The sequence below is a fragment of the Phyllostomus hastatus genome, unplaced genomic scaffold, assembly GCF_019186645.2.
Source record: "Phyllostomus hastatus isolate PE091 unplaced genomic scaffold, TTU_PhHast_1.1 phas_contig_36, whole genome shotgun sequence".
In the NCBI taxonomy this organism is placed as follows: Eukaryota; Metazoa; Chordata; class Mammalia; order Chiroptera; family Phyllostomidae; genus Phyllostomus; species Phyllostomus hastatus.
In genome coordinates, this window is record NW_025333862.1 from 5,499,409 (window position 1) to 5,526,210 (window position 26,802).

The window sequence follows — 26,802 nt, forward strand, 5'->3', positions numbered from 1 at the left end:
ACATCCTGAAGTATTTAGAAATTAAATATAATGTCTGAAATTTGCTCCAAAATGACGCAGGAGGATAAAGGCCTGAGTCCTTGTGACAGAACAAACATGAACCTGACGTGGCCCCGAGGTCTTACCGCCACCGCGGGGCGGGGGGGGAGGGAACAGCTCAACACTGAGGACAGTCAGCCAGACACAGACGGTGGGGAACTCCGTAGAAGAAATGAGTGGTTTTCACAAATGAATGGCATTTTAAAAAGTAGTGTGTTAAGGACATACTACTAAAGGCAATTTATCTTCGTTGTTTATTTCAGTTGGAACCAGCCAAGTATAAAAGACATGCTCAGGACAATCGGGGAAAGTTGTGCACGAATGGGGTGATTAAAATAAGGAACCACTGTCGGCTGGACATGTTTATAGTGTTGTGATGGACTTGTTTACAGTCTGTTTCTAAAGGTGTGCACTGAAGTACTGTAAGTCAAACGAATCATGTCTGCCGCATGCTTTAAAAATAGCCCAGAAAAAAAGGTAAGGGGTCGGGGTGTGAAATAAAAATGGCAGAATGTTAATGATTGCTGAAGTTGGGCTCATTATACCAGGTTCATTTCTCATGTATGTTTGAAAATTTCCACAATAAAAACCTAAATGAAATATAGAGCCAGGACTGGTGCAGCTCAGCTGGTTGAGCATGGCTCTGCAAGGAGAAAAGTCGCTGGTTGGTCCTTGTCAGGGCAGGAGCTGGATTTTGGGCCTGGTCCCGGCTGGGGCGCAAGGGCAGGGAAACCAACCATCGTTTCTCTCACATATCAATGTTTCTTTCCCTCCCTTTCCTCCTCCCCTCTCCTCTGTCTAAAGAAAAATAAATAGATGAAATCTTTTTTAAAAGTATACAGAACATTTAAAAAATAAACAAAGCTAGTTGAATTTAAAGGACAGGAAGACCCATCAGGTTTGAAGGGGTGAGGGAGGTGACAAGGCAGAGAAGCCTCTGAACTTGACCTGAGCCTGGCAGGGTCTAGGAGATGAGAAAAGGCAGGAACCAAGGCACAGCAGCGGGGTCAAAATCCTCGCCTGCATGTCAGGGAGTTCGTATTGCTGCAGTTCTTGCTCCATCGCCTTGGACACACCATGAGCCCATGGAAAAGGAAAGTGCCCTCACTTCTCTGCACTTCCTACTCTTCCACTGCCTTTCTCCACCTGACATTCCCAAAGGAAGCCCCCAAACCAGGGGACAGCACAGCCACACCCAATCACCAAAAGAGAGCAGAGTATTGGTCTATGACTCCACCTGCTGGTGGTGCTGGGAACTGAAACTGACAAAATATGAGAAGGGAGTTGGGGATCATTTTTGAGAAATCTGATCCTGAGTCCAAGTGGAGCCAGTGAGCTGAGTGGTTGTGTGGTCAAGTCTCGGAGACCCATAGCACTAGCAGCATGGCTGACCAGCTGACTGAAGAGCAGATTGCAAAATTCAAAGAAGCTTTTTCACTATTTGACAAGGATGGTGATGGGACTATTACAACAAAGGAATCGGGAACTGTAATGAGGTCTCTTGGGCAGAATCCTACAGAAGCAGAGTTACAGGACATGATTAATGAAGTAGATGCTGATGGTAATGGCACAATTGACTTCCTGGAATGTCTGACAATGATGGCAAGAAAAATGAAAGACACAGACAGTGAAGAATTAGAGAAGCATTCCATGTGTTTGATAAGGATGGCAATGGCTACATTAGTGCAGTAGAACTTCGCCATGTGATGACAAACCTTGGAGAGAAGTTAACAGGTGAAGAGGTTGATGAAATGATGAAGCAGATATTGATGGTGATGGTCAAAGTAAGCTATGAAGAGTTTGTACAAATGATGACAGCAAAGTGAAGACATTGTACAGAATGTGTTAAATTTCCTGTACAAAATTGTTTGCCTTTTCTTTGTAACTTATCTGCAAAAGGTTTCCCCTACTGTCAAAAAATACGCATGTATAGTAATTAGGACTTCATTCCTCCATGTTTTCTTCCGCTATTGTCATTGTCCCAAAACCTTATTTTAGAAAATTGATCGAGTAACATGTTGCATGTGGCTTACTCTGGATATATCTAAGCCCTTCTGCACATCTAAACTTAGGAGGAGTTGGTCAAATGAGGGAACATCTGGGTTATGCCTTTTTTTAAGTAGTTTTCTTTAGGAACTGTCAGCATGTTGTCGTTGCAGTGTGGAGTTGTAATTCTGCGTGGACTATGGACAATCAACAATACGTACTTAAAGTTGCACTATTGCAAAATGGGTGTATTATCCAGGTACTTGTACACTATTTTTTTGTACCGCTGGTCCTGTACCAGAAACATTTTCTTTTATTGTTACTTGCTTTTTAAACTTTGTTTAGCCACCTAAAGAAAATCTGCTTATGGCACAATTTGCCTCAGATCCATTCCAAGTTGTGTATTTGTTTTCCAATAAAAAAAATTTTACCCCCCCAAAAAGAAATCTGATCCTTACATGGGAGAAAAGATAACTACAGGCCGATTAAACATATAAGAAGCCTTTAATTTCATCACCATAAACATTATACTCTGATTGCTCACATACAGTATAAAATATTTACTCCGCTAAATAAATAAAACATGACATTATTGCAAACGGCACTTAAAACCCCCCAGAGATATGACCTCCTTAGCCTAGGCAAGGGGTGCTCCTGAGTTTCTGTGCGAGAGTCCCCAAGCACAGATATGCCCTGGGCATGAGACGGACAAAGGTTTGAGGAGCCACCCCGGCTGCTTCTGGTCCTGGAACAGCCCCAAACAGAGGCTATGAAGCCAGAGAAAGGTGGGGGTGGGTGGCTCCTTCATCAGCCCAGTCCTAGAGGGAGCAGAGGGGAGGGGGCGAGGGCAGGCTGAGCCAAGAGAGGAGCCGAGTCTCAGGAGGCTGCTGAGACCTGAAGGCCAACTCCCCACCTTTACCCAGCCGTGGGCGAGAGGAGTTGGTGTATCAGCTGGGGAGAAGAGAGCTTCCAAGCTCCCGGGTTAGGCAGTGTTGGGGCCAGACAGATCACCCCTAGGAAAGGAGATTCTGACAACACTTAGCCCAATACCCAGCCATGTCATGGGACCCAGTCACTGGGGACATCACCTCCTAGGCCAGACATGGCAGAGCTGGGAACTGATGCCCCTTTATTGAGTTAAATAAATAAATTAAATATTTAAAGGCCCGTGTCCCTGTGATGGAGACACAGGGGCCAACAAGCCATGTCCTGACAACACGGGGGCTGGGCAGCTCAGTGGGATGGCGGTGCCACGGGGCCAGGCGGCGGCCCCTCTCCCCTGAGGAACCTTAGCCCCCCCACCAAGTAACTTTCTTACTTTTAAATCCTGTGGAGAGTTTCACACTAGAGCAACATTAGAGGGACGTACAGGATTGGGGGGCTCGGAGGAGGGAGAATTGGTGGCTGAGTTACTCAGCTCTCTAAATACCTTCCCTTGGTATGCGTTGATCAAGACACTAGCTGTTAATGCTGAGCCTGGGTAACTCTGCCAGAGTCCTGAGTTCCAGTGCATGGTGCTAATCAAATGCCCTGCCCTTCTCTCCCTGTATTTAGTCCAGACTTCAGCCCATTTGGAATCAACCACAGCCCTAAAGACTGGGAGGGAATCCATTAAGAGGTGTGGGAGGGAAGTCCCAGACTCTAACCGTGAAGCTATGCACCTTGTCACCACGGGGTGGCAGCAGAGAGCCACATCAGTTAGGCAGCAATAGAATCTGGGAGGCCAGCCCAGTAGCCAGATGGAGCCTGGAATACAGGGAGCTGGGACCCAGTGAGGCAGCCCCCCCACCCCCTAGAGGGTAGGAACTACTCTACACTGAGTATCTGGTCAAGTCACTCTTGTCAAATACTACCCGTGTAGCAAAGTAAATGGCAACCAGCCCCAGGCCTGCAGCTGACACCATATAGGCAGTGACAGACTGGCTGAGCTGCACGATGGAGCCCATGAACAGGGACGGGGCCACCTGGGACAGCAGGAAGGCACTATCCAGGATGGCGAGGTCCAGGCAGATGCCTCTGCCTGGAACAACCCTGGCCTCAGGTGGCTCGCCCACCACCACACGCATGGACACATCGCAGGCAGAGGCCCCGCAGAGAGCAGGTGCAGGAGGGAGCAGGCCGCTGCCCCCAGCACCCACATGTCCATTAGGGAAGGGGGACCTGGCCTTGGGGCCAGGCGGGAAGCTGGTCGTCAGGCTGTCTTCACTGGCACCACCTTCAGCATCTCCTCGGTACTTGGGCAGGAACACCTGTGGGGACACAGAAACGAAAAGGGGACAAGGACCAGTGTGGACCCTGGCATGGAAGTCCCCCAGCTATGAGCATAAACCAGGCCACAGCCCTTAAAGAAAATCAGGCAGTGAGTCAAACAGCTGAGCAGCCCCTGCTTGGTCTCGGTCTAGTCAGAACACTCCTCAGGACTGGGAGGCGGGAGGGGAGGCAGGGACAGGACAAACCCGAGACTAGAAGTCTGGGGCCCCTCTAGCCTGTCCTGCAACAGGCGGATGGTGGACAAATGCAGTACTGCAGGCTGGGAAGGGAGCAGGACCCCACAGCAAAGGGAAAGACAGGCAGAATGAAGACAGGGAGGAAAGACATGTAAAAACAGAGGAATGAAATCCAAGGCTGGGGCCCCTGGTGGCCTAAACCCTCTTCTTTCCTTCCCCCCACCACCTGGACATTGCGGAACCCTCATCACCATCTTCAGAGAGAAGCCCTGCTCCCACTGCACCCCGGGCCCTGTCTAGAGCGGCTGCCCTACTGTGAGGTCTGTGGCCCCAGCCCTGAGGCAAGGAGGGTCCAGCAGGCAGCCTCAGAAAAAAGCAGGAGGAATCGCCCTCCTCGGACTCTGTGCCCTAGTTGTGCTAATGTTGAAGCCTTCCCCCCACCTTCTCACTGTGTCCTCAGACCTGAGTGACCTGAGTGTCCTGCCCCCAGCAGTCTGGGCTTCCTATTTAAGGGTGAAGACACAACTTATCAGACTGTTCCCATCCCCACTCATGCCCAGCAGGAAAGAATTTTGGAGTTGGCTGCATTAGGGAACCATGGCAGAACTCAAACCCGACCCCAGGGGAGCCCACAACTTATGCAAGCGGGCAAGAAGCAGGTGCGGGCAATGCCCAGGGCCAGGGGTGCCACCCGCAGCTGCCGTCATGGGGCCTCCCAGGACTCTCCTCCCTGCCTGCCAGCCCAGGGAAGACCAGTGAGGCTGGAGCCTGGAGAGACACAGACAGGCATGCTCCTCAGTCCATGGGGACGACCAGCCCCAGCGTGTTCTCTGGCTCAAGCGCACATGCCCATGCCTGGCCTTCGGACATCAGCCCCTAAGCCCCCACCCAGGTCAGCAGCAGAGTGCGGCCTGATCAAAGTCATCAGCGTGTGGACAGGGCTCTCACAAAGCAGGTTCCCCAACCCAGACCCTGCCCCCTGCCCCCGCCACTCCTCCTACCCTGTAGCTATGGATTCGGTGAACCAGCCCCCAGCTCGGTGCTTCTCTGCTACCCCGCCCGAGTCCTAAAAGGGCAGAGACGTGCCTTCTCTGCAGCCTGAAGCTCTGGGGACAGACCTGCTTCTCCTCCCTGGGGAGACCCTAACTTCTTGCCCATCTGGGCAGAGCTCTGCACCCAGGGCTATATACAGCTCAGTGAGGCCAGTGGAGGGGACAAAGGTGACCCTACAGCCCAGGCCAGGAGGCTTCCCACAGAAAGGACCCCTGGAAGGACTGGTTAGTGTGAGGCCACCTGACTTACAAAGTCAGGCAAGTGGTGTCAGGAGCTGCAGGCGCAGAGATCTGTCCTGGGGGTGGGGGTGGGGGTGGGGGGCAAAGGAGTGAGGCAGAAAAAGAGAGACTTGGACAGAGGAGGTAAATCACGAGAGGGGGCAGTGAGGAGCCTTCTCCATCTAGGACACCAAAGCAGGCACAGGGCAGTCACAGTGCCTCTCCCAGCCTCTCGCCGAGTGAGGGACAGTGTTGGCCACGCCGGGCCATGGCCACTGGCCACCTGCCAAAGCTAGGCCCCAGGGGCCATCTGAGCTGGTCCCCTGCCTCTGCACAGAACAACACAGCCCAGGCTGAGGGCCTCTGTCAGCCTGACTCTTGGGATCCAGAGAAGGGTTTTCCCTTTCCTGCAATCACCCACTCAAGGGCTTTGTGATCCCGACACCAAGAAGGCATTCCCGGAATCTAGCCTATGCCCTCCTTCCCCGGCCCCCAGGGCCCCACAGGCTTCCTCTCCGATCACAGACTGCCTTCTCCCCTTCTCTTGCCTGACTCCACCGCCCCAGCCCCCAGTGTCCAGTGTGGCATCCGGCGAGAGTACCTGCTTCTCCCGGTGGTAGAGCGAGGCTAGTGTGTAGGGCAGGATCTGCAGGGCGGAGAAGGTGAACCCGGTGAGGGCGGCCGAGGCGGTCACAACAGCCACGCTGCGGGACAGGCACGTGGCACCAGCAGCCACAGGGAAAGCCACCACGCTGGCCAGGTAGACTGCCCGGGTGCCGAAGCGCTGCACCAGCCGGTCCATGACCAGGGAGAAGAGCAGGGAGATGGCACACTGCAGGAACAGCCCCAGGCTGCCCATCCTGACTCCTGGGCGGGGGCCGGGAAAGAGGCGGTCAGATGGGGGGGGGCAGTATAGCCTGGGGGGGTCACTCAGAGCCAGCTACCCAAGACCTGCTGTAGATCAGCCCTGCCCCCCAGCACCCTCCCTCCCCTACCTGTAACACCCAAGCCTAGGCTGTTCCCTGACCTCAGGGAACACAGCCAGAGCTGCCAGCCAAGTGCAGAGAAAGATGTTCTGAGCATGAGCACAGGGTGTGGGCCTCCCCCTCTGCCTGAGCTCCCACCCCAGAGGGAAGCTCCCGCAACAGCCCCCAGCTACAGAGCCTTACCTTCATCGTAGTGTCTCCGGGCCTCGGTGCCTGGCTCAGCCCTGGGCACGCCCTGGTACAGGCCCTCGCCCACGAAGTCCGTGTAAAACAGCGTGAAGGTCATGAATGCCATCCAGCTGCACAGCTCGGCCACAAAGAGCCGGCGCAGGGCGTGCGGCACACGGCAGCAAAGCTGGTGCAGCCGGGGAAACAGAGTGCCCAGGTTCCGGAAAGCCAGGCGGGCACGACACGGGCAGCAGTGGGGAGGCCTGGAGGGGACCGACAGCCCTTCCTCTGGTTCAGCTGGGCCCAGGGCTGCCTCCTCGGCCACGAACAGCGTGGCTGCCATGCAAGTGAGGAAGATGAGGGTGAGCAGGCCAAAGAGGCATTCTTCCTGGGTGCCCAGGTAGGGGGCCAGGGCACTGGTGTCCCAGTCAATGGCAGGCAGGAGGTAGCCCAGGCAGCCCCCGAGGCTGATCATGAAGGCATAGACGGAGAAGGCCTGGCGACAGTGGTCTGGGTCCCGGAAGAGGTCCGAGAGCAGGGCCTCCAGTGGGGTGAAGCACACCTGGCCGCAGAAGTCCAGCAGCCCCACGCCCAGGATCAGCAGGGCCAGCTCCAGGGGCCTGGTGTCTGGGCCCAGCAGCCCCGCCAGCCGGCCGGCCCTCGGGATGAGGAAGAGGCTCAGCAGGACGCCCAGTGACAGTGCCCAGATGAAGGGCCTCCGGCGACCATAGCGCCCACGCCAGTGGTCGCTGGCTGAGCCTAGGAGTGGCACCGAGACCAGGCCCAGCACTGGACCAATGCCTGCAAGAAGGGCAAGTAGTATGAGCCAGAGGCTGGAGCCCTTGAGGGCGGGGAAGGGGGACCAGCCTCCCTGAGAAGGGTGGAGATGACCATGATACCACTGCAGGGAGGACGGATCCCGTACTGGGCACTGTGCTGAGTGCTTCACAGGGACTCTAATTCACGCCTCACAACCTGGGTCACTAGTGCCCCCTTTCCAGATGGGGGAGCCGAGGCATGGAGCAACAGATAAGTGACACTTCTGTCCAGGCACAGAGCTGGGGAGGCGGGAGCAGGCAGTCTGACTGCAGAGCCTGAGGCCCTGACGGAGCCCCTGCTTCCTGGGAGTCACGTGATGGTGACCGTTTTGGTGGCCTTTGCAGAATTCATTCGCAGTCCAGAGCTCAGCCCCTGACCCATGGCTAAGAAAGAGCCTTGGCTCAGGGTGGTCCCTAGCCTGTCTAGGTCACCTAACTCTTTGCAGACCTCCATTATCTTCCCCGTGGGCCAGATAAACTCAGAGGCTTGCTGCAAGCATGAGATAATAGATTATAGATTATATAGATTATAGATTATAGATTATAAAGGGCTAGCCAAAGGGGCAGGGCCATTTCTACAGTGTCTCCTGTGAACCAGGCATTAGACAGGAGTTTAGTGGTGACCAGGGCATGTCCCTGTACTCTTTTCTTCCTCTTGGGACCCCCTCAGCCCAGCCCACCCCATCCCCAGCCACACCAATTTAGCAGACAGCCACCTTTCCCTGCAAGCGGCACTGTGGGCAGAGAGAGGCACCGCTGCCCTGGTTCCAGGTGGTATGCACCTGGAATGGGAGGGCAGGAGGAAGCAGAGACTCACCCAGCACCATGGTCATGAACTTCTCTTCGACCCCCACTTCCAGCAGCAGGGGCGGCGCGTAAGTGATGCCCGCAGCCAGACATACCTCCAGGCCGAAGGTCAGCAAGTTGACCAGCAGGAGCTGGGATTTCTGATGCCGCAGCAGGCGGCTCACCCACAGCCTCAGGACCATGGTGGGCCAGGCGGGTAGGGCTCCGACAGTCACTATCTCCAGAACTGCTTCCTCCCAGCCCTGCTCCAGGTGCCAGGGCTGTTCCTCCTCGCTGCCACCGGCTGCCTAGGACTCGGCCAGGAGGCCATTTCTCTGGTCCTCTGTGCAGGTCCAGCCGCTCAGCCCATGCTAACTGCCTCTTGCCATGGGGCGCCTGGTGGGGACATGTCACTCAGGTCCTAAAAGGGCAGGGACAACAAACACACCGAGCGTTAAGTCCTGGAAACCAGGTCTCCAGGGTTTGCTCTGAATGCTCTGAATCCTGTCCACTTCCAGGCTGATGGTGTGGCCCAGCTACCCAGGTGCCACCCCTACCGCCCAGTCAGGAAATGCATGTTAATATTAGCCTAAGGCTGACATAATTAATAAGGTAAATATGATTTTTAAACCTCAGCACACTCCAGGGCCAAAGAGATGTTGGTTATTCTCTGTCTTAGAATACCTTTGCAGCTGCCCTCCTCTGCTAATATGGGAGGGAAAAGAAATCAAACCACCTGAGTTCCCAGATCCCCAGGCCCTGCTACCAAGGTGCCCCCGGAGACCCTCCACCAGGCCAGGTTTATCTGCTTCTCTCTCCACTTCCCAAAGCTGGCTGCTCAGCTCCCCTTTGTTAAGAGCAGCACTTCCTACTCTGCACTGCCTGGCTGTGAACCATGTGGCATTGGAACTCCCGCCCCCAGGAACTGAGGACCAGGGGAACGGGAGGGGAGGCTGTGGTTTGTTGGGCTGGGTTTGACCCTGTCATTGATCCACTGAAAGAGCACTCCCCTGGCAGGACCTGGGCCTGAAAGCCTCTCCCTTAGTTTCCTCCAGTGCTCCCCGTTCACGGGGAAGAAACATCCCCACCTGTGCTGTCTGACCACCCTGGGAAAGCAGGGCCGCAGTCCAGCCCGGATGTTCCCAGGTCCCAGCCTCACAGGGGTGTGAAACCACACCAACTGTCGGCAACTGCCATGGCCCTGTTGTGCCCCGGGGCTGGCAGGGCACCCCACCACTTCCCCTGCTGCCTTTGTCTGCTCCCCAAACAGCTCCAATCCCAGCAGAGAAGTCCCCACAGCCCTTCCTTCCAGGCCTGACTCCTGTGCACAGAGACCCCACTGGGAAGCACCCACGCTGTGGCCCCGGCCCCCCCCCACCCCGCCAGCAGCTGGCCTCCAGGTCGTGCTTCGCAACAATAACACACACTGCAGTCTGCATGGTTTAAAAGAGACCACACAAGATCAAGTCAGCCACGAAGAGGTGGTACAGAGGAGGCGGGCATCTTGTGTGTAAAGGCAAGAGTCCCCTAACCTGTCATCTGTTCAAAGGAGCTGGGTGCACAGAGCTTCTGGCCACTGGTGGCTGGAGTCGGGGGTGCCTTCCCTGGCCTTCCCATGCCTCAAGACTCAGTCCCACAAATGCATTTGAGGAGCACTACTCCTCTGTGAGGTCCACAGTGGCGCAGGGCCAGGCTCCAGTCCCCTCCCCGAGCTGGAGCACCCTCAGCCTGCACTCATTCCCTCCTCCAATCTCAGCATCTCGTATTTTGGCACTCCAACCTCATTCATCTTTCCGAATGACACTTGGCCCCAGAGGCCTTGTGTATTACAAAGCACGTTGTAGGTGCTCTCTGCGCCCTGCCACAGAGAGCGCAGAGGGCCATCAACCCTAGGGAAGAGGTCTCTGTCCCATAACTGCCTTCTGGGGCCCTGCAGCTGGTCGAGCAGGAAGGAAGGGGCTTCAGATAAGGCTGAGCTACCAGCAGCACCCTCCCCAAAGATCTGCTCAGACCCAGACCACCAACTTTGGGACAAGACATGGACCGGCTGGCACAGCAGGAGTGTAAAACACTGGCCCACAAGTCCCCCAAAGCGGGTAGGGGTACCCAATACCAGTCTTACAGCTGGGCAGTTGTGAGTTCAGCTTGAGTCAAGCCCCTCCCCAGTGGCTGCATTGCCACAGCACCCCCAGAAGGGAAGCAGTGGATGGTACAGAGACCAGAGTACTTTCCATCTTGGAGGGAAGGGTTCTGGGTCAAAAGGCTTGAACTCCCTGCCCTCAGCCTGGGAGACCCTGGACACTCACCTGCTCTGGGTTTGTAAGGACCAGGTCCTCCCTGAGCAAACAAACGTTTAGACCCAACCTCACCCACCACTTGCCCCCATTCCCAGGCCCTGGGTGCTCACCATTGTTGAAAATAAACTGCAGCTTTCCTGCCACTGTCAATCACCCCACCCGCCTCCCTGCCGCTCCCCTTCCCTTAATCCAGCTCCTCAGCCCATAAGAGAGAAAGATAAAAAGGGGTAGAGAGAAAAATTCTCCCTGATCCATCTACAACCAAGATAGCCCCTGAGCCGCCTCCCGGACCTCAGCACCTCTCCCCAGCCCCTGAGGCTCTCTACCTAGAAACCCGGGGCTGGGCCAGGTGAGGAATTCACTGGGAGTCCTCGATTAGGAAGTGGGCGGGCTCTAAACCGCGCTCCTCCACACACTCTGTTCTTGGGTTGCTGAGCCCGTCCTCCCCCTTTTGGCTCCTACCGCAACCCGGGGTCCAGGGCACGCTCCGCCCGCGGGCTCCACTCTTTCCAGCCTGGAAGTGCTGGAGGAATTCCAGACCCATTAGAGTACTCTCCCTTCCAAAGGCCCCTTTCTTCCCCTACATCTTCCCCAGTGCCCCAGTCGGCCCCTCGTCATGCCCACTCCAGGGACCTCAGGGTGGAGAAAGAGATCGAGGACACCCACAGCACTAACCCCAGTCACCAGCAGTCCCTCCAGGCCTCCTTCCCCCGGGCACAAACAGGGAAGCCCGGGCCCTCTGGCTCCGGGGCCCAGAGAGGTGGGGGGTGGGGCAAGAAGGCGTTCCCACCACTTTCCCAGTTACACTCCTACAGGCAGCCCCGGGGCACACCTCCTGTTAAAACTGAAAGCTGACAGGTGACTGCTGAGTCCCCTGTTTGGGGAGCTCCCCTGTCTGCGTCAGGAAGACAGGCAGGGAGACGGGATGCAATTCTCTCCTATACCCTCCCGTCTCAAAGATGCCCTACTCAGCCCTCCTGCCCGCTGCCCCTAGAGGACTCTGCCGATCTGGTAAACAGAATATCGACCCGAGACCGGACTCCGAAGACACCTGGTGGGGGGGGTGGGGGGCCAGGAAAGGAGGGAGGGCCTGGTACCGAAGCGGGAGTCTGACCTGACCTCCTAGAAAGGAACAGTGGCCTTCTGGGACAAGACCCTCTCAAATGTCTCCCCTCCTCTCTGGGCCCCCATGACAGGACAGTAAGAAAGCTGGAGGAAACCCAACACCTCTGAGAGCCTTCCTGGGGCTCCACCCTAGGCCATCTTTCCTCCCCTCCGCCCCCCACCCCTGCCCAGCAGACCCCCAGCCCAGACCGCCCAGGGCCTTGGCAGGGCCCGTGAACCTGCATTCTGTGCAGCTCCAGCTAGCGGGAGACCTAACCACCGCGTGGGCTCCACACGTGGCACCCCCAGCAGGCAGTGGGCTTGGTCACCACCCACTTCAGATTAGGCCTCAGCAGGGAGTAGGGGAAATGAAACTGAGCAATAGCCACGAACTTGGCCTGAACTTTCTCCAAAATTCTGATGACAGAGTAGAGGAAGCGGGAGGAGAGGCAACCGAGCCCACAGCCCACTCCTAAGCCCACTCCCGTCGCTCCCCATGGGAAGGGAGGGTCAGAGGGACGTATAAAGGGGCCTTTGAGGACTTTCAAAGGGGATCCTGCCACCGCATAGCTGAAGTGGAGCTGGGGGGAGCAGAGTCCCTCAGCTGACAGAGGCCAGAGGGAGCCCAGGCTGGGGCAGCCCCACTGCCATGGGCCAGTGTCAGGCAGCAATTCTATGGCCTCTTTATTCGGGCCAGCGTCCCCACACCCCACCCAGGGCAGCAGCCCCCACCCTGATGGGAGGAGCCCGGCCGCCAGCGACTGTGCCCTCCTCCCTCCCTGCTCACCAGGATAGTGCGGCTCTCTCAGCTCCTGGGGAAGCGCACCTCCGGTACCCACCCACCCCGCAGAGGGAGAAACGGGGACAGGGTGGGCTAGCCAGACAGCTAATGGCTCAGTGGAAGAGGGGGTGGAGTCACCCCAGGCCAATCCCCCCACATACACTACCCTACACTAGGCCGCCCCACCCCAGGACAGGGGTGAGGGTGGGGTGCAACGTTCAGGTGGAGGCTGCAAGACTCTGAGGTAGGAAGGACCCCCATTCCTCCACACAGGCCGGACCCCAGAATCTGGTTCCAGGTTGAGCTCTCCAGGCCCTCCAAGCTGGGGGTAGGAAGAGGTCTATGGGTTCACCAGCCCAGCCTCCCTGCCAGCTGACCCCTTGCCTTGGTCCCTGGGAACCAATGTCCTTGGCCTTCTCCAGTCAAACCCAGCACACTGCATTCCCAAAACAAACTCCATCCTCAGGACAGCTCCAGGAGGAGCATCGGGACACCCCAGAAGAGGCCACACTGGCCAGCCAGGAAACCTGAAAATGAGCATCCGCGGGGGTAAGGAGCCAGCCATCGCCACTGAGTCCCTGTCAGGGAAGCCCCCTGTGGGGGTCCTCTCTGGGCAGCTGGGGAGAAGGGGCGTGAGATTAGACTGTGTTTGGCTTCGGTGCCCTCCTGCCCACTTTTAATCTTTGATTCTCGGGGTTCAAATACTCCCAGAGGAGCGAGGGTCTGCATTTCTGTTCCCACTCTACAAAAAGGCAGTGATTTGCACAAACAGCCAAGGCCCACCAATTCACAGGGCTCCCACAGACACCTGAAAACACTACTCAGGATGCAACCTCTGCACTTTAAGGGACTCTAAGAAAGAATAAGGCCAGGCAGAGGGAGGAAGATCCACCCCCTCTCAGACCTGCTCCCCAGCTTCCCCCTCCCAGACCTACTCCCCAGCTCGCCTCCCCCCCCCCCCCCCCCCGCCGAGGGCCCAGAGGCCAGGGATTTAGAGTCCGCCTGCTGCGCTGCCTTTTCTTCGCTCAGACTGGAAGCCTTCTGCTTAGCAGCTTGTCAGAGAGAGTGAGGGGGCTGCAGGCCAGGACACAAAGGGGGATTAGGGAGAAACCTCTAGGCCCGCAGAGTAATCCATCAAACTCTCTCCCGGCTGCCAGCGCTGGCCCCTTCCCACTCAATTCCCCTTCCAGCTGCTGTGGGCCCCCAACCCCCTCCTGCTCCTGAGCCCTGTCAAGTTAGGCAGCAAAGAGAATCCCAGGCCCTGGGGGGCCAGAGGGGACACATTGAAGACACTGGGAAAAGGGCAACGGTTCCCTCCGGCACTCACCCCCGATGTGTGAAAACCCAACAGGTGGCAGTAGCTTGGAGGAAAGTTGCTTTTGTTGCCCCGTCTGAGAGCCCCAGCCCAGCTTCTGAAAGGAAACAAATGCCAGAGGAGGGTGGGGGAAGGGAGGAGGAAGGACAGGTCCCTGGGGCTCACTCTGATCCCCCCCACTCCCTCTCTAGTCCAGTGAGAGGCCTGACCCTCACCTTGGCCAGTCAGTCCGGGCCAGCCTAAGCAGAGGGGAAACACCCCGCCCAAGGGTCCCCGGGCAATCCCACAGTGGTGGTCCACACGGACGCACACCTGACTTCAGGCAAAGGGCCTCCCAATCAGGCTTCCTCTCTGAGAACAGCTGTGACCCAGGGTCACACTGAGTCCCCTTGACCAAGTACCCTCCTAGCCAAGACAACCAGGACTCTTCCACCTGGAGCTCTCTTCCACCCCAGGGTCCAGAGGCCTCTGAACTTGGCAGATTCTGCAGGGTGACCTCAATTTTGCAACAGCCTGACCTGAGTTTGCATGCCAGCTCCACCACTTATTAACACTGTGTGACCTTGTTAATTGACCTCCCTGAGTCTCAGTTTTCTCATCTGCAATTAACAATAGCAGCTAACACCGAGGTCCTGCACGCCAGGCACTCCTCACAGTGTTTTACTCTTCCAGCTGCCCGCTGAGGTGGGTGCAACGAGTGGAGCCATCTGAAGGGCAAGAAGACTTGGATGGACACCACCACCTTCACAGCCATGTGGTGTGTTTGACAGCAAGTATAAACGGGGGCTCCTGGCAGCCTCTTCTTCCCTCATCCTCTGGGCTTCCTCGGTGCAAAAACCCAGGAGAGGGCCTTCTCTTTCCCAAACAGGAGCAGCAGAGGTCAAAGGGCAGCCAGCTACTCCTTTATTTGTCTTTCCATTCTCCTCTCAACCTGGAGTCTTGCCCACCCTTACTAGTGCCTGTTTCAGCCCCCAGAGGCAAGAAGAATGCCAAGAATGTAAATGCCTCCCCAGGTGTTGGCCCCAACAGGTGAGCAGAGGCCACTGCAGTGGACCTGCCTGCAGTGGCCTGGGGGGAAGGACAAACGCCCCAATGTTATAAGACAGGGTGGTTCCCACCCATGGGGGAAGTCATCACAGCGGCTGATACCTCCTAACTGTCCAGGGGTGTCTGGCACATGCTGGGCACCTGACAGCTTCCTTCTCTAGTCCATGCCCTTTGCACAATCCTCCAAGTAGGTGCTATTTAGTATTCCTGTTTCACAAGAATGAAAATTGAGAAATCCATTAACATGCCCAAAGCTGCACAAATAAAAAAGCTTGAATGAAAAATTCAAACCATTTGGAAATTCTGGAAAGTGCTCTGAGCTGGGAGCCAGGACAGTGCAGTGCAGTTTCAGCAACTTTCATGGCTGTATGGCTCGGACAAGCCATTTCACCTCTCTGAGACTCGGTTTCCACAACTGTAAAGTGAGAACTAATCTCAGGCCGTCTCAGGTTCTTCGCAGCACCACAGCTATGTGATCACACACCCACCACCACCACCTTGCCCAGGGAGGGTGCCCTCCATGGACAGACAGGTGCCTGCTGAGGGACCACTGACAAGGCCCACGGCATAGTGTGGGGAGGCGCTCATAGCCCTCCACCAATGAGTGACAAGAGGAACCCAGTGGAGAAGAGCCCCCCCCCACCAAAACCCCTCCTCCACCTGCCCTCACACCACTCAAGTACAACAGAGCACCAAGGGTCAGGAGGTCATCTGAAACCTAGCCAGGTAACTAAGACACCTGGGGGCAGAACTGCCCTCTTCCCTATGCCCGCCCAGAGTTGGGCTCTGTTCCTGGCTGAAATTAGTAACTGAATTCTTTCTCTCCTTGAGCCTAATAAGTGCTCCCTTACAAATTGAGGCAGTGGTCACCAGAAACCCTAAGTCCAGGGCGGGTAAGAGGGTGTGGGGGAATGGGGAGTAGGGTATACTCTCCAAGCCACGGCAAGTCCCCTCCCCCTGTTCCCTTCTCTTCCTACAGCCCCTGCAAAGTGAAACCTGAACTGGTCTCTCTCCTACTGAACTTGAACTTTGCCAGTCAGCCAGTCCAAGCAACTCTGCACAAACGACCCTGCAGCCTGGCCTGAGAGGTGAGGCACACAGGAGGCAGCCCGGGGGTGGAGGGTCTGGGTGGACCCACGGGTGAGCAGAGCAGAGCAGGGAGTCCAACCAGGGTGTGGTCATAGTTCTGCCTCGTCCCACCTCTAGTATCTCAAATTTGATGGTCTGTAAGGACCTTTCAGCCCCGACATCCTAGGGTCTGTGACCAGCCCCATTCATCATCAGAGGCTCTGAGCCAGACTCAGTCCTGTGGAAATGTGTTCTCAAAATAGCCATGCAATCAAAAAACTGTGGTACATTTGCCCAATGGAATACTACACAGGAGAAAGGAAGAAGGAACCCCTACCCTCCACAACAGCGTGGGTGGAACTGGAGAGCATTACGCTAAGTGAAGTAAGCCAGGTGGTAAAAGACAAATACCATATGAAGTCACCTATAAGTGGAATCCAATCAACAAAACAAGCAAACGAGCAAAACTGAACCAGAGGCATGCAAACAAGGAACAAACTGACAGGGGCCGTAGGGGAGCGAAGAGGCGGATAAGGAAAGAAAGGGAAGGGTCTAGTTAAAGAACAAGTATAAAGGACCCATGCACATGGACTACAGGGTGGGGATTGACTATGGGGGCCAGGGGTGGTGGGGCAAGGGAGAGCAATGTGGGAGTTGGGACAACTGTAATAGGACAACAATAAAAGAAAAAATAGACAGACAGTGGTGAGTAAGGTGCAAGCAGGCTCCAAAAGAGACATTATTATTATTACTATTATTATTATTATTATTATTGTTATTATTATTATTAAAGACCCCTCGTTTGCCTACCCTTGGAGGAAGTATGCCTCAGTGTGTGCAACCTGACCTCCCCAAAGGAGCATGAAAGAACACTAAAACTCACCCCCGTCCAACCAACACCCCCTGAGCCCATCAGGCGACAGCCCACTGTGAAGGGGCTGCAGTCCCTGTCAGCGGAAGAGACAAAGGCAGTCAGGCGTGGGGAGGTGGCACAGGTGCAAAGACACTAGGACTTCCTCAGCTCTGTTGCTGAGCCGTGGAAAATGCACAGACGGGAAAAGGGCAGATATCTGCAAAACACAGCCCCTGAGGCCTGGGGCTTGCACACCCACCCACCTCTTCTTCGTCCCCTCCCCAGGGAGCTGTGGTAGAAAGGACACCAGACCCCAACATCGAGGGATGAGTTTTGATCTCAGATCTGGGTCCTCGCTGGGGATATTCATCAGCACTGGGCCTGTTTTTGCTTCTGAAGGAGTCACCATGCTCCAGTCACGTCCCCTCCACTGCCTCCCCCCACCCAGCCCTGCCCACTCAGGCCCCACACCTCCTCCAGGGTGGCCTGGAGCCCTAGTCTCGCCTGTGCTCGCCTGACAGCCCCTCAGGGTTGGATGTGGATCGCTCACAGCCCTCCTGGTGTGGCTTGCCATCCTTCCCTGCCGCCCACCCCACTGGCCCCTCAGCTCCCAGAAAGCAGGGAGCACAGCCCCTGCCCAGGCCCTGAGAAGAGGGGTGCTCGAATGCAAGGCCCCGCAGATGAGGCTGAGTCAGGATCCCTGTCTGGTGTGATTTGCCTGGCAAGCCTGGCATTCCCAGCAGGGCCATATGCAAGGTTTTTGGGTTCTCGGCTCTTTGTAGTGACCAAAGCTGGAAGTGGGAAACTATATTGTCATACCCCTAGGAATGGACCAGGTGCTGCGAGCTTGGACACTCTTTGTAAGCTCAAAGGACACTGGAGACTAGGCTGGGGGCGGGTGGGGGCACAGCAGAGAGCACTGGGGAAAGAGGGACTGCTGCCTCAGCCCGGCTGCTCCCAAGGGCATCCCAGACAGCCTGGTCTCCAGAATTAACAAGGAAGGGGAAGGAAATAAACACGTACTGAGCACCTGGTCCGTGCAGGCACTTTGCTAAACATGCCTGTCGCACGCATTCCTCACCGTAACCTCGCAGGGTAAACACTATCCTCTCCGTCTTACAGACACAGACACCAAGACCACCAGGTGAGACAGGCCCACCTCCAACCTCAGAAGCAAGAGGCCCCACAAGTCATGCGAGGTCAGTGGCACTTCTTCCCGTGGAGGAGGAAACAAACACGCAGTAGAAAAAGGGATTAAACAGGAAGTTCTGGCCAGATATCAAGACCATCCCGTGATGGCCCTGTCACCAGCCTCTCCCCGCAAACAGGGACACTTAATACACTGGACAAAGCTCCACACTCCAGCTCTACTGCTGGAAGTCAAGCAGCAGCAGCGTTCGAGACACTGGGCCTGGTACCAACTGGTCCAGCCTCTGCCCTCGCGGTCAAGCAAACAGGGACACTAACTGTTCAAAGAAAAGCTAGGCTGGGTTTCCTGTTCTGGACACCAGAAAGCAGTGCAGAGCATCCCACTGGGGAGGAAGGATGGAGCTGAGCCCACATGCACAGCAGCCCCCTCTATCATACAGTTACCCTAAAACTCACAGCAAATAACCTTTCTGCATAAAAGGCTCTTAAGCTTTCAGGATATACAGTCATCCCTATCACCTCATGATTCGTCTCCATCACCCCTAACCTGAGAGCAAAAGGGGGCATGGGTTACTGGGCAGACTGAAAAATAAGTCACACAATACTGCCAGGGAGAGACCAGGGCGTCCAATCCTGGTGTGTTCTCAGCACGGCACCCCAAGTTCAACTGCATTTGTGGTTCACAGCTTACATGTAGTTACATATGGTCTGATTCCTTTGCTAAGAGACTCTGGTCTCTAAGTGTAAACCACAATGATTGTCTCCATTGTCACCAAATAACACCAGCTGACGTTTATCAAGCTCGTTCTACTTACAGCTGCTGTGCTCAGAGCTTTGCCTACATGGGGTAGCTACTGTTATCCTCATTCTAAGAGAAGGAAATGGACACAGAGAGAGGTGAAGTAACTGTCAAAAGAGACAACAGCATTCAAGCCCAGGCAACTGGGTGCTGGAGTTCAGCCTCTTGCCTAGTCATACTGACTTCCCAAAGTCCAGGAGACCTTGTTCCCAAAGAAACGAGGTCTATAGCAGAGCCTAAGAACGGAGTCCCGGGCTGGGTGCCGCTGTCCATTCAGTCACAGGAGATAGATAGGGTGGACGTGGTTACTGCTGGCTAACACTTACTGAGCACTTACTTCCCATCAGGCACACGGTCAGTCCCCTGCTCTGTGTGCATGGTTTAATAACGGTACATTTGTTTATACTTCACATGTTATATTGAGCTATTATTTATGCATATTTATATTTGTTAGTTATTATTTAATAAATAATAAGACTCTACAGTAGGTATATCCTGGTTATTATTATAATCCTCATTCTGCAGCCAGGGAAAGTGCACATTCCACGGCTAGTAGAGCAGCCAAGATACAAGCCCTGTCTCTCTGACCGTCTGGGTTTTTATCCATAATGCTGCGCTATTAGACGATAATGGTCCAGATGATAGTGCTTAATTTCACTTTTGGAGTCCTCAGCCATCCCTGCCTTTCTGCCTTTTCTCTCCAGAGGCCTGGACAGGCTGAGAAAGTGGAATCCCTCTACTACCCAGTGGCCTAGCTGGACCTCTGTGGGCCACCCAGCACCCTTGCCTGGCTCCGCCCTCCTTCATGTGGCTGAGAGAGCCAGGAGAGGCAGGGGCGTCCACTGTGCACTCCGCACTCCGAGTACTCATGGAAACTCTCCCTTCCCCCGACTAAATTGGGGCCTGGATGGCCACAGCTGCACATTCGTCCAGCTGTATTTTTATCTTCAAACTCATCCTGCTGACTCAAGTTCCATTTTTCTGAGAACTTTTAGAAAAACAGAGTCCTGGACCCAGACAGGGCTGTGGGGAGGAGATTAGGGAGGGATGAGGGAAGGGGACCCGCCCGACTAAAGGGCCTGTGACCTCCCATATTGTTCCACTCTCTCCCGGGGAGCAGTTGCTCCATGGGTTTCCTCAGGCTTCCCATTCAGCCTGCCCCTCCTGGCCCTGGCCGTCCCCGCCCCATGTAAGTCAGCCTGTTCCCCTCACAACCCCCAGGCAGGTGAACCCACACCAAGGCTGTCTTGGACAGGAAGGGAGGCCTGCCAGGTGCCTCGGGAAAAGCAGCCTGAAGCCCCCAGGGCCTCACCCCCACGCCTAAGCAACGCTTCCAGGAGCCCAGCAAGGGTCACTCTGGGCCCTGGTCCGCTGGCTATGCCCAGCTGCAAACTCCAGAGCAGCGAGACAGCAGCTGGGCTATTCTTAGTCCCTGCTCCACTGGGATCAGGTGTGTGCAACAGCTGAAGGGCAAATCCTCGCCAGGTAGCCACCATGCCAAACCTCTCCCTACCCCCAGCTCTGGCCTCTTAAGAAAAGAGGAAGCACAGGGGAGTGGTGCTGAGTAGAAGGAAAAGCTGAGCAGGTCAAGAGTAGCTGTCAGGAAGATGGAAGCTGAGTCAGAGGTCAAGGGCAAGAGCAACTCACAGGGCTCAGGGATCCAGGAGACTATGAGAAGGACTGACCCTCATTCCGGAGAAACCCTGCAGGTCTCTGGGGGTTTCTCCAGCAGGCAAAGCCCCTGCTTATACCTAGAGCCCTGAGGGGATGTGTCTGGGGCCCAGGTACCACCTCATCACACCTGTTTGCTGTTCTCAGAATCCTCACCATCTCTACTTGAACCCTGGCAGGCAGGGGGTCAGAGCACTCAGCTTCTCTATTCCCTCCTTCTCTGAGGGGTAACCGAGACTCAGAAGGGGGCAGAGGAACCCGTGCGCGCACGCGTGCGCGCGCACACACAACACACACACGCTCCAACCTCAGCTCCCTGCCCAGAGGCTGGCCGCAAGACAAATGTCCCAAAGGGTTCAGTCACCTCTCCCGCGGCTTCCAGGCCGCCAGCCCCTTTCCAGGCTCCCAACTCCCGGACTGTGGGCGCCGCGGTGACTCATCGTGCCCCTTTCCGGTGAAGCCGAGACAAGGGAAGAAAATACATGCAACTTTCCAAAGAAAACTCTGACGAGGGAGGTGCAACAGGAGCTAGCGCCGGACTGTCCGCTGCTGCCTAATCCGCTGCCTGGCCGGGGACGGCCGGGCCCGGGCGCCTCCAGCCCAGCCCGCCTTCCTCCAGGAAAGAACAGCCCCGCGGGGACCCGAGCGGGTGCCCCGCACTCCGCAGCCTGGCCGCCTGGCCACCTCCACTGGGACTCGAGGGGCTGCGGCGCCCAGACGGCCACAGCGTGGTCCCAGACCGCGGGGCGTGAAGCTCGCTACATCGCCGGGCCGGGCCGCGCCCGTCCCCTTCCCGCGCCGGGACCCTGTCGCCTGGGAGAAGAGGGGGTGCGCTCCTACCTGGCGGAGGAGAGCGGCTGTCACCAGGGCCAGCGCGGTGGAGCTGGCCTCCTTCTGCCCCCACGCGCGCCAGCCGGCGGCTTTTAAATCTCCAGGTTACTCGGCTGGGGAAGAGAGCATGCGCGCTGGGGCTGCCAGGAGGGGGCGGGGCGGGGTGGGACGGGCTGAAGGGGGTCCCCAGGGGTGGGGGTGGTCCCCAAGCGAAGACAGCGCGAGGTCTCCAAGCTGTCTTTGCAGCCGCGACCGCGACGGGCAGCCCCCGCGTGGCTCCCAGACGCCCTATCATTACCTAGGGCAGTGCACCGCCCCCTCGGCGCTCGCCACCCAAACATTTAGGTAAAAGCGAACGGGCTCCGCGGGGCACCTCCTCTCAGGAGCCAGTCTGTGACCGTGACCTGCACATGCTCGCTGGCTATGCCCCTGTCCCCAGGCAGAACAGCACCCCATTTACCCAGGACCAGCTCTCGAAAAGAGATGTCACATTCTCCTCGAGTTACTCTTCCTACTGTTTGCTGCTCTCTGAGGCCGAAAGAGCGTCCTTATAGTTAATTCAATCCCTCTTCCTGAAGTTAAAAGCCGCATTCCATTTTTTTTCCTTCTTAGGGTAGAGATGGGGATGAGGGGTTGATACTTGCCAGTAACATGTTCCCTTTGTCAGCTGTTGAACAGGGTCCCCGGATACCCGTTTCCAGAATACCTTCCACAAGAGCGGAACAATGCAGGTGGGAAGCAGAGAACTGGGGGCCCATGCTGGCCTGGTGTCTTTTTTCCTCCATGGAGTTTTATCCACAGGAAGGACAAATCCAATTGCTGTGGATTGTTGACTTGAATACTACAAAATCACAGGAAGATGCCTTTGAAGGGAGGACCTAGGGAGCTGTGGCCCCAGACTGGGCCCTGGGGGCCCTAGGTCCCAGTGCTGGCCCTGCCACCAACCAGGTATGATGTGGAGCAAGTCCCTTCCACATTCTGGGCCTCTGTACAAAGAAAGATTGGCCAGGTAATCTGGCACCTCCAGATTAAAGGCACCTCCAGCTGGGAGGCAAGGAAGAGTGGGAAACAGAGAAGAGACAGGAATGATGGAGCCCTGGTGTCCTGGGGAGCCCAGAGTGGAGGCAGAAGAGAACAGAGCAGAGAAGAATCAAGAATCTACATTTTGAGTCACTCAACAAGTTCAGCCCGGAACCTGGGAAGCACTTACCCCTGCAGCAGGTGACCTTCCACCTTCCCAGGGGCTTTCCAAAGCCTTTGGTGTACCTATTTGTGGCCAAAGGAGACTAGGGTGGAGTCTTGGGTCCCTGAGCTGGTGTCCCCACTGCCCCAGAAAAGAGGGCAAAAGTAAAGGGTAATTCCAGGTCAGCTGGAAAATTACAGAGCCAAGAGAGAGGAGACGTGGTATTTTCCAGGCTTGGGCAAAGAGCACTGACAGGGAGCAGGAGGGAGTCCTTCCCTGCAGAGCATAGGAGTCCCCCTTGCCCTTCCCTGATTTTTTGCCAGAGGCCTACGTGGCTTATACCTTGTAAGCAAGGTATGACATCCTGGACCCCACCCAGTGTCCTGGCCACCTGGGTAGGTGCCAGGTACACCTCCCCAGTGCAGGTGACCTTTCTCTACCAAGCCAGGTAGGTGCATTCTCCAGGCCCCACCTTGCACAGGATGCTGTGAAAATGCTCCCCCTTTTTCTGCAGGCTAAGCCTCCTCATGTAATAGTAATAACAGTTGACTGTTACTGACTGTGCCAGGCATGGCTCTAAGTGCTTTTTATGTATTTACTCATTTAATCCTTATGACATTCAAGAGCTGAGTTCCATTTACAGATAAACCGAGGCAATCCCTCTGTCCAATCACTATTTCCCACCCCCACCCCCCTTCACACACAGACACACAGTCTCTGGGCTTCAGAAATGAGGCAGAGGCAGCAATCCCTCACTGAGCCTGACCAGTGACTTCAGAGCCCCAGAGAGGGTCCCAACCCCATACTGAGACCCTCACAAGCCTATGTGGGTCTCAGTTCCCCACTAAGTCAGTGGTACCACTGTGTCCCTTTCCCTTCCTCTCCTCTCCCTCCCTCACCACACACACACACACACACACACACACACACACACACACAAAACACACACACGCCCTACTCCCTAGCCACTTCCCATTTATAGGAAATGGGGGATGATGTGAGGAGCAAGGCCATCCTTGGGGACCTGCTAATAGTCTGGCTGAATATTGGAGAAACCAAAGACGCTGGCAAAAATGCATTAGCAGCTTCTACTCTACCCTCCCCCCACAGCCCCTTCCCATTATACTCGGGCTCAGAGCAAGCATTGTTCTCTTTCTACAGAGTGTGATACCTCGCTGGGGCTGGTTAGCCTTTACGAAGCCTGGAAAGTCGTGAAGAACTTGGAGTTTCCTTTATGTTCCCCTCGCCTCTCGCCACCTCCACCTTACAAGGGCTGTGGCCCCCTTTGAGGTCTACTTACTTCTTCCCGGCCTACCTTAGGGTCAGGGGTGAACAGTCTTTTGAGTATAAAGGCCACCGCAGGGCCAGATCCTAGCTCCAGACTTGATGGAGGAGGGAAGGGTCCCTGGACACAACAGTTCCATTTCTGGGGTTCCACTTGTGGCACAATAATCTGATATGCATGTCAAAGGTATATACATAATGTTTATCTCATCATTCTTCATAATAGGCAGAAATGAGAAACAATCCAAGTGTAGAATAGTAAGTTATTGGCTAAGTGAATTATGGCAAATCCATATAATGGGACATGTTGCTGCCATTTAGAAGTGGTGACAACAGAGAATTTTAATTGATGGAGGAAATGTTTATTTCCTCCATCAATTAAAACAGTGAAAACAGTGGCTACAAAATAGTACTCATGGTGGGATATACATTTTTAAGGTAGGTATAAACTAATGCAATGGGATCTCCGGGACTGGATCTTGGAACAGGAAAGGGACAGTAGAAAACTGGTGGAAACTGAGTAAGGTCTGCAGTTTCGTAAACAGTACTCCACCAGCATTAATATCTCAGTTCGATAACTGCACTGTGGTTATGTTAACATCAGGTGGAGGGGGAGCCTTTCTGTGTCTCAAAGTTTTCTATGTGGATTAAAAATTGCTCTTGTAAATAGAAAGAAAAGAACCAGTAAATATTATTTTTAAAGGGAAAGAATAAAATAAAACAAAGGCAGAAAGAGGAATGGGACATACCACTGGGGTGCCCCCAGTGAGGGCCCCTGCCCCCACTTCTGTCCACAGGGCTGGGGTGAGGGAGACCAGGGACGTGAGCAGGAGAACCCCACCACTCTCGAGGCCTCCTTAATGGGGAGGTTTGGCGCCGTTGGGTGAAGAAGTGAGTTGGAGCAGGGTTTGAGAGGTGAGAAGGAACTGGAGGGTTGTACACACGCACCTGGCCATATTCCTGCCACCACCCAGCACCCCTTGGGCACAGAAGAGAAGCTGAAGCCGCTGAAAGAAGGACGGGACAGCCCCACCTTCCCTCTCAAACCGAAAGTTTTGGAAGGACCATGGCCTCTAGTTCCTGAGGTCACCAGTGCTGCCCCTGTCACTCCTAGAAGGTTGAGCCTTAGAATTGCTGGTGAGCCCTGACCTGTGTGGCTCAGTTGGCTGGGCATTGTCCAGCAAAGTGAAAGGTTGCTGGTTCGATTCCCAGTCAGGGCACATGCCTGGGTTGTGGGTTCGGTCCCCCATTGGGGTGCGTGGGAAAGGCAATTGATAAATGTTTCTGCCCCACATTGATGTTCACCTCCCTCCCTTCCTCTCCCTGTACCAGTAAATAAACACAATCTTTAAAAAAATTGCTGGTGAACATAGCCCCCATGATGTAACTGTGGACAGTTCAATCTGAGTGGTGACCCATGCAGGGGAGTTTGTGGAAGTTTTTAAAACAACAACAAACACCTTCAAGTGCACATCCTTCAGGAATAGAAATCCTTCTACAAAGAGAGCTTTCCTCTGGACTTAAACTTCCTTCTGAGTCCTCCTCCTGGCCCCACCCAGGTCCAAGGGGAATCAGGAGAGATCAAAACTGCCCCCAAAGCAGAGCCCCCTGGCCAGGTAGCTCCATTGGCTAGAGCATCATCCCAATACCCCAAGGTTGTGGGTTCAACCTCCAGTCAGGCATAGACAAAAATCAACCAATGAATGCATAAATAGGCGGAACAACAAATTGATGTCTCTCTCTCTCTCTCTCTTCCTCTCTCTCCCTCTCTCCCTTCCTTTCTCTCTAAAATCAGTCAATAAATTAAAAAAAAAAAAAAAAAAGCTGCTCCCAAAGCAGAGAGATCTGGCTGAGTAGAGAGTTGGGGTCTCTACTCATGAGAAGATGTTGGCTTTTTAAAGAAAGATTTTATTTATTTTTAGAGAGAGGGGAAAGGAGAGAGAAAGAGAGGGAGAGAAACATTGACTTGAGACAGAAACATCAATTAGTTGCCTCTTGAACAAACCAGGCATGGAGCCTGAAATTGAGGCTTGTGCCCTGACCGGGAATTGAACCTGTGACCTTTTGCTTTGCGGAATGATGGCACAACCCACTGAGACACACCGGTCCTGGCAAGTTGTTGGCTTTTCTACAGGCAACAGCAAAGTCAGTGGAGAAAGGGGTTGGCCTCAGAGGGCCAAACCAGACCAGAGGAGAGAGTCCGGGGAGCCAGATTATAGGGAGCTCACGAAGGGGCAGGTTCGAAGCTGCTTTAAACAGATGAAGCTCGAGGAATGGGTAGCTCTCCGGGGCTTTCAGGCACCAGGTGAGGGGCGAGCCGGGGCGAGCCCGGAGGAGCCCAGTAGTCCTTCCCCGCCCTGAGAGCCAGTCAAACCCATTCCACTCTCCACACAAAGGCTGGAGCTATCTGTTCGCCTCCCGTATTTGGGGGGCATCAGCAGAATGCTCCAAGTCAAGGAAGACTAGTTCAAAGCCGAGAACGGGAGCCGCTCAGTTTTAGAAACCAAATTAACAGGACGGATTGGGACTGGGGTTAGATGCTTGATGGGACTTGTTCTGGGCAGTGAGGCAGGAGCAAAAATGGTAATTCTGTCTCCTTCCCTTTAAGGTTCCGGGAGTGAACCTGACAATCTCCCTCCGAGTCTCTAAATGGCAAAGACACTTAGTTAACTGGGCTGGGCTGTGAAATGCCTGGAGCAAGGAGGTGATTAAGTCGCTGTGAATACCAGGAAATCTACTCTGGAGCTCAGCTGCCTGAGGGGCTAACTCCGGGTGGGTTGGCAAATGGGGAGGGACAGCCAGAGGGGACAGGGCTCCCCAGCTCCACACACCCCACAGAGACCTTTCCCCAGCTAGTCAATGAGAGACTGTGTGCTAGAGTCGGAAAAGTGTGGGCTCTGGGACCAGACAGACCCAATG

General features: G+C 55.2%; 1 protein-coding gene, 1 long non-coding RNA gene and 1 pseudogene across 4 annotated transcripts; 2 read left to right on the top strand and 1 right to left on the bottom strand.

Moving 5' to 3' along the window:
* The first annotated feature begins 1,391 nt into the window (after positions 1-1,391).
* Positions 1,392-2,458, top strand: LOC123820622 (annotated as a pseudogene).
* Positions 2,459-2,510: 52 nt separating this feature from the next.
* SLC45A3 (solute carrier family 45 member 3) lies at positions 2,511-21,543 on the bottom strand. Of its 3 annotated transcripts, none has more exons than XM_045841457.1 (6): positions 21,426-21,543; positions 14,011-14,095; positions 8,533-8,922; positions 6,913-7,698; positions 6,345-6,610; positions 2,511-4,274 (listed from the first exon to the last, which is right to left on the bottom strand). In XM_045841457.1, exons 3-6 carry the CDS (start codon positions 8,702-8,704, stop codon positions 3,837-3,839), a joined length of 1,662 nt encoding a protein of 553 aa, XP_045697413.1. In that variant the 5' UTR covers positions 8,705-8,922; positions 14,011-14,095; positions 21,426-21,543; the 3' UTR covers positions 2,511-3,836. The 3 variants fall into 3 exon arrangements, with proteins under 3 accessions (XP_045697413.1, XP_045697416.1, XP_045697414.1); XM_045841460.1 differs by lacking the exon at positions 21,426-21,543 and adding an exon at positions 14,311-14,329; XM_045841458.1 differs by lacking the exon at positions 14,011-14,095 and having other exon boundaries at positions 21,426-21,530.
* LOC123820615 lies at positions 21,390-25,293 on the top strand. Its single transcript, XR_006786000.1, has 3 exons — positions 21,390-21,520; positions 22,084-22,637; positions 23,761-25,293. It is a non-coding gene; the product is annotated as an uncharacterized LOC123820615 (long non-coding RNA).
* Positions 25,294-26,802: the final 1,509 nt, after the last annotated feature.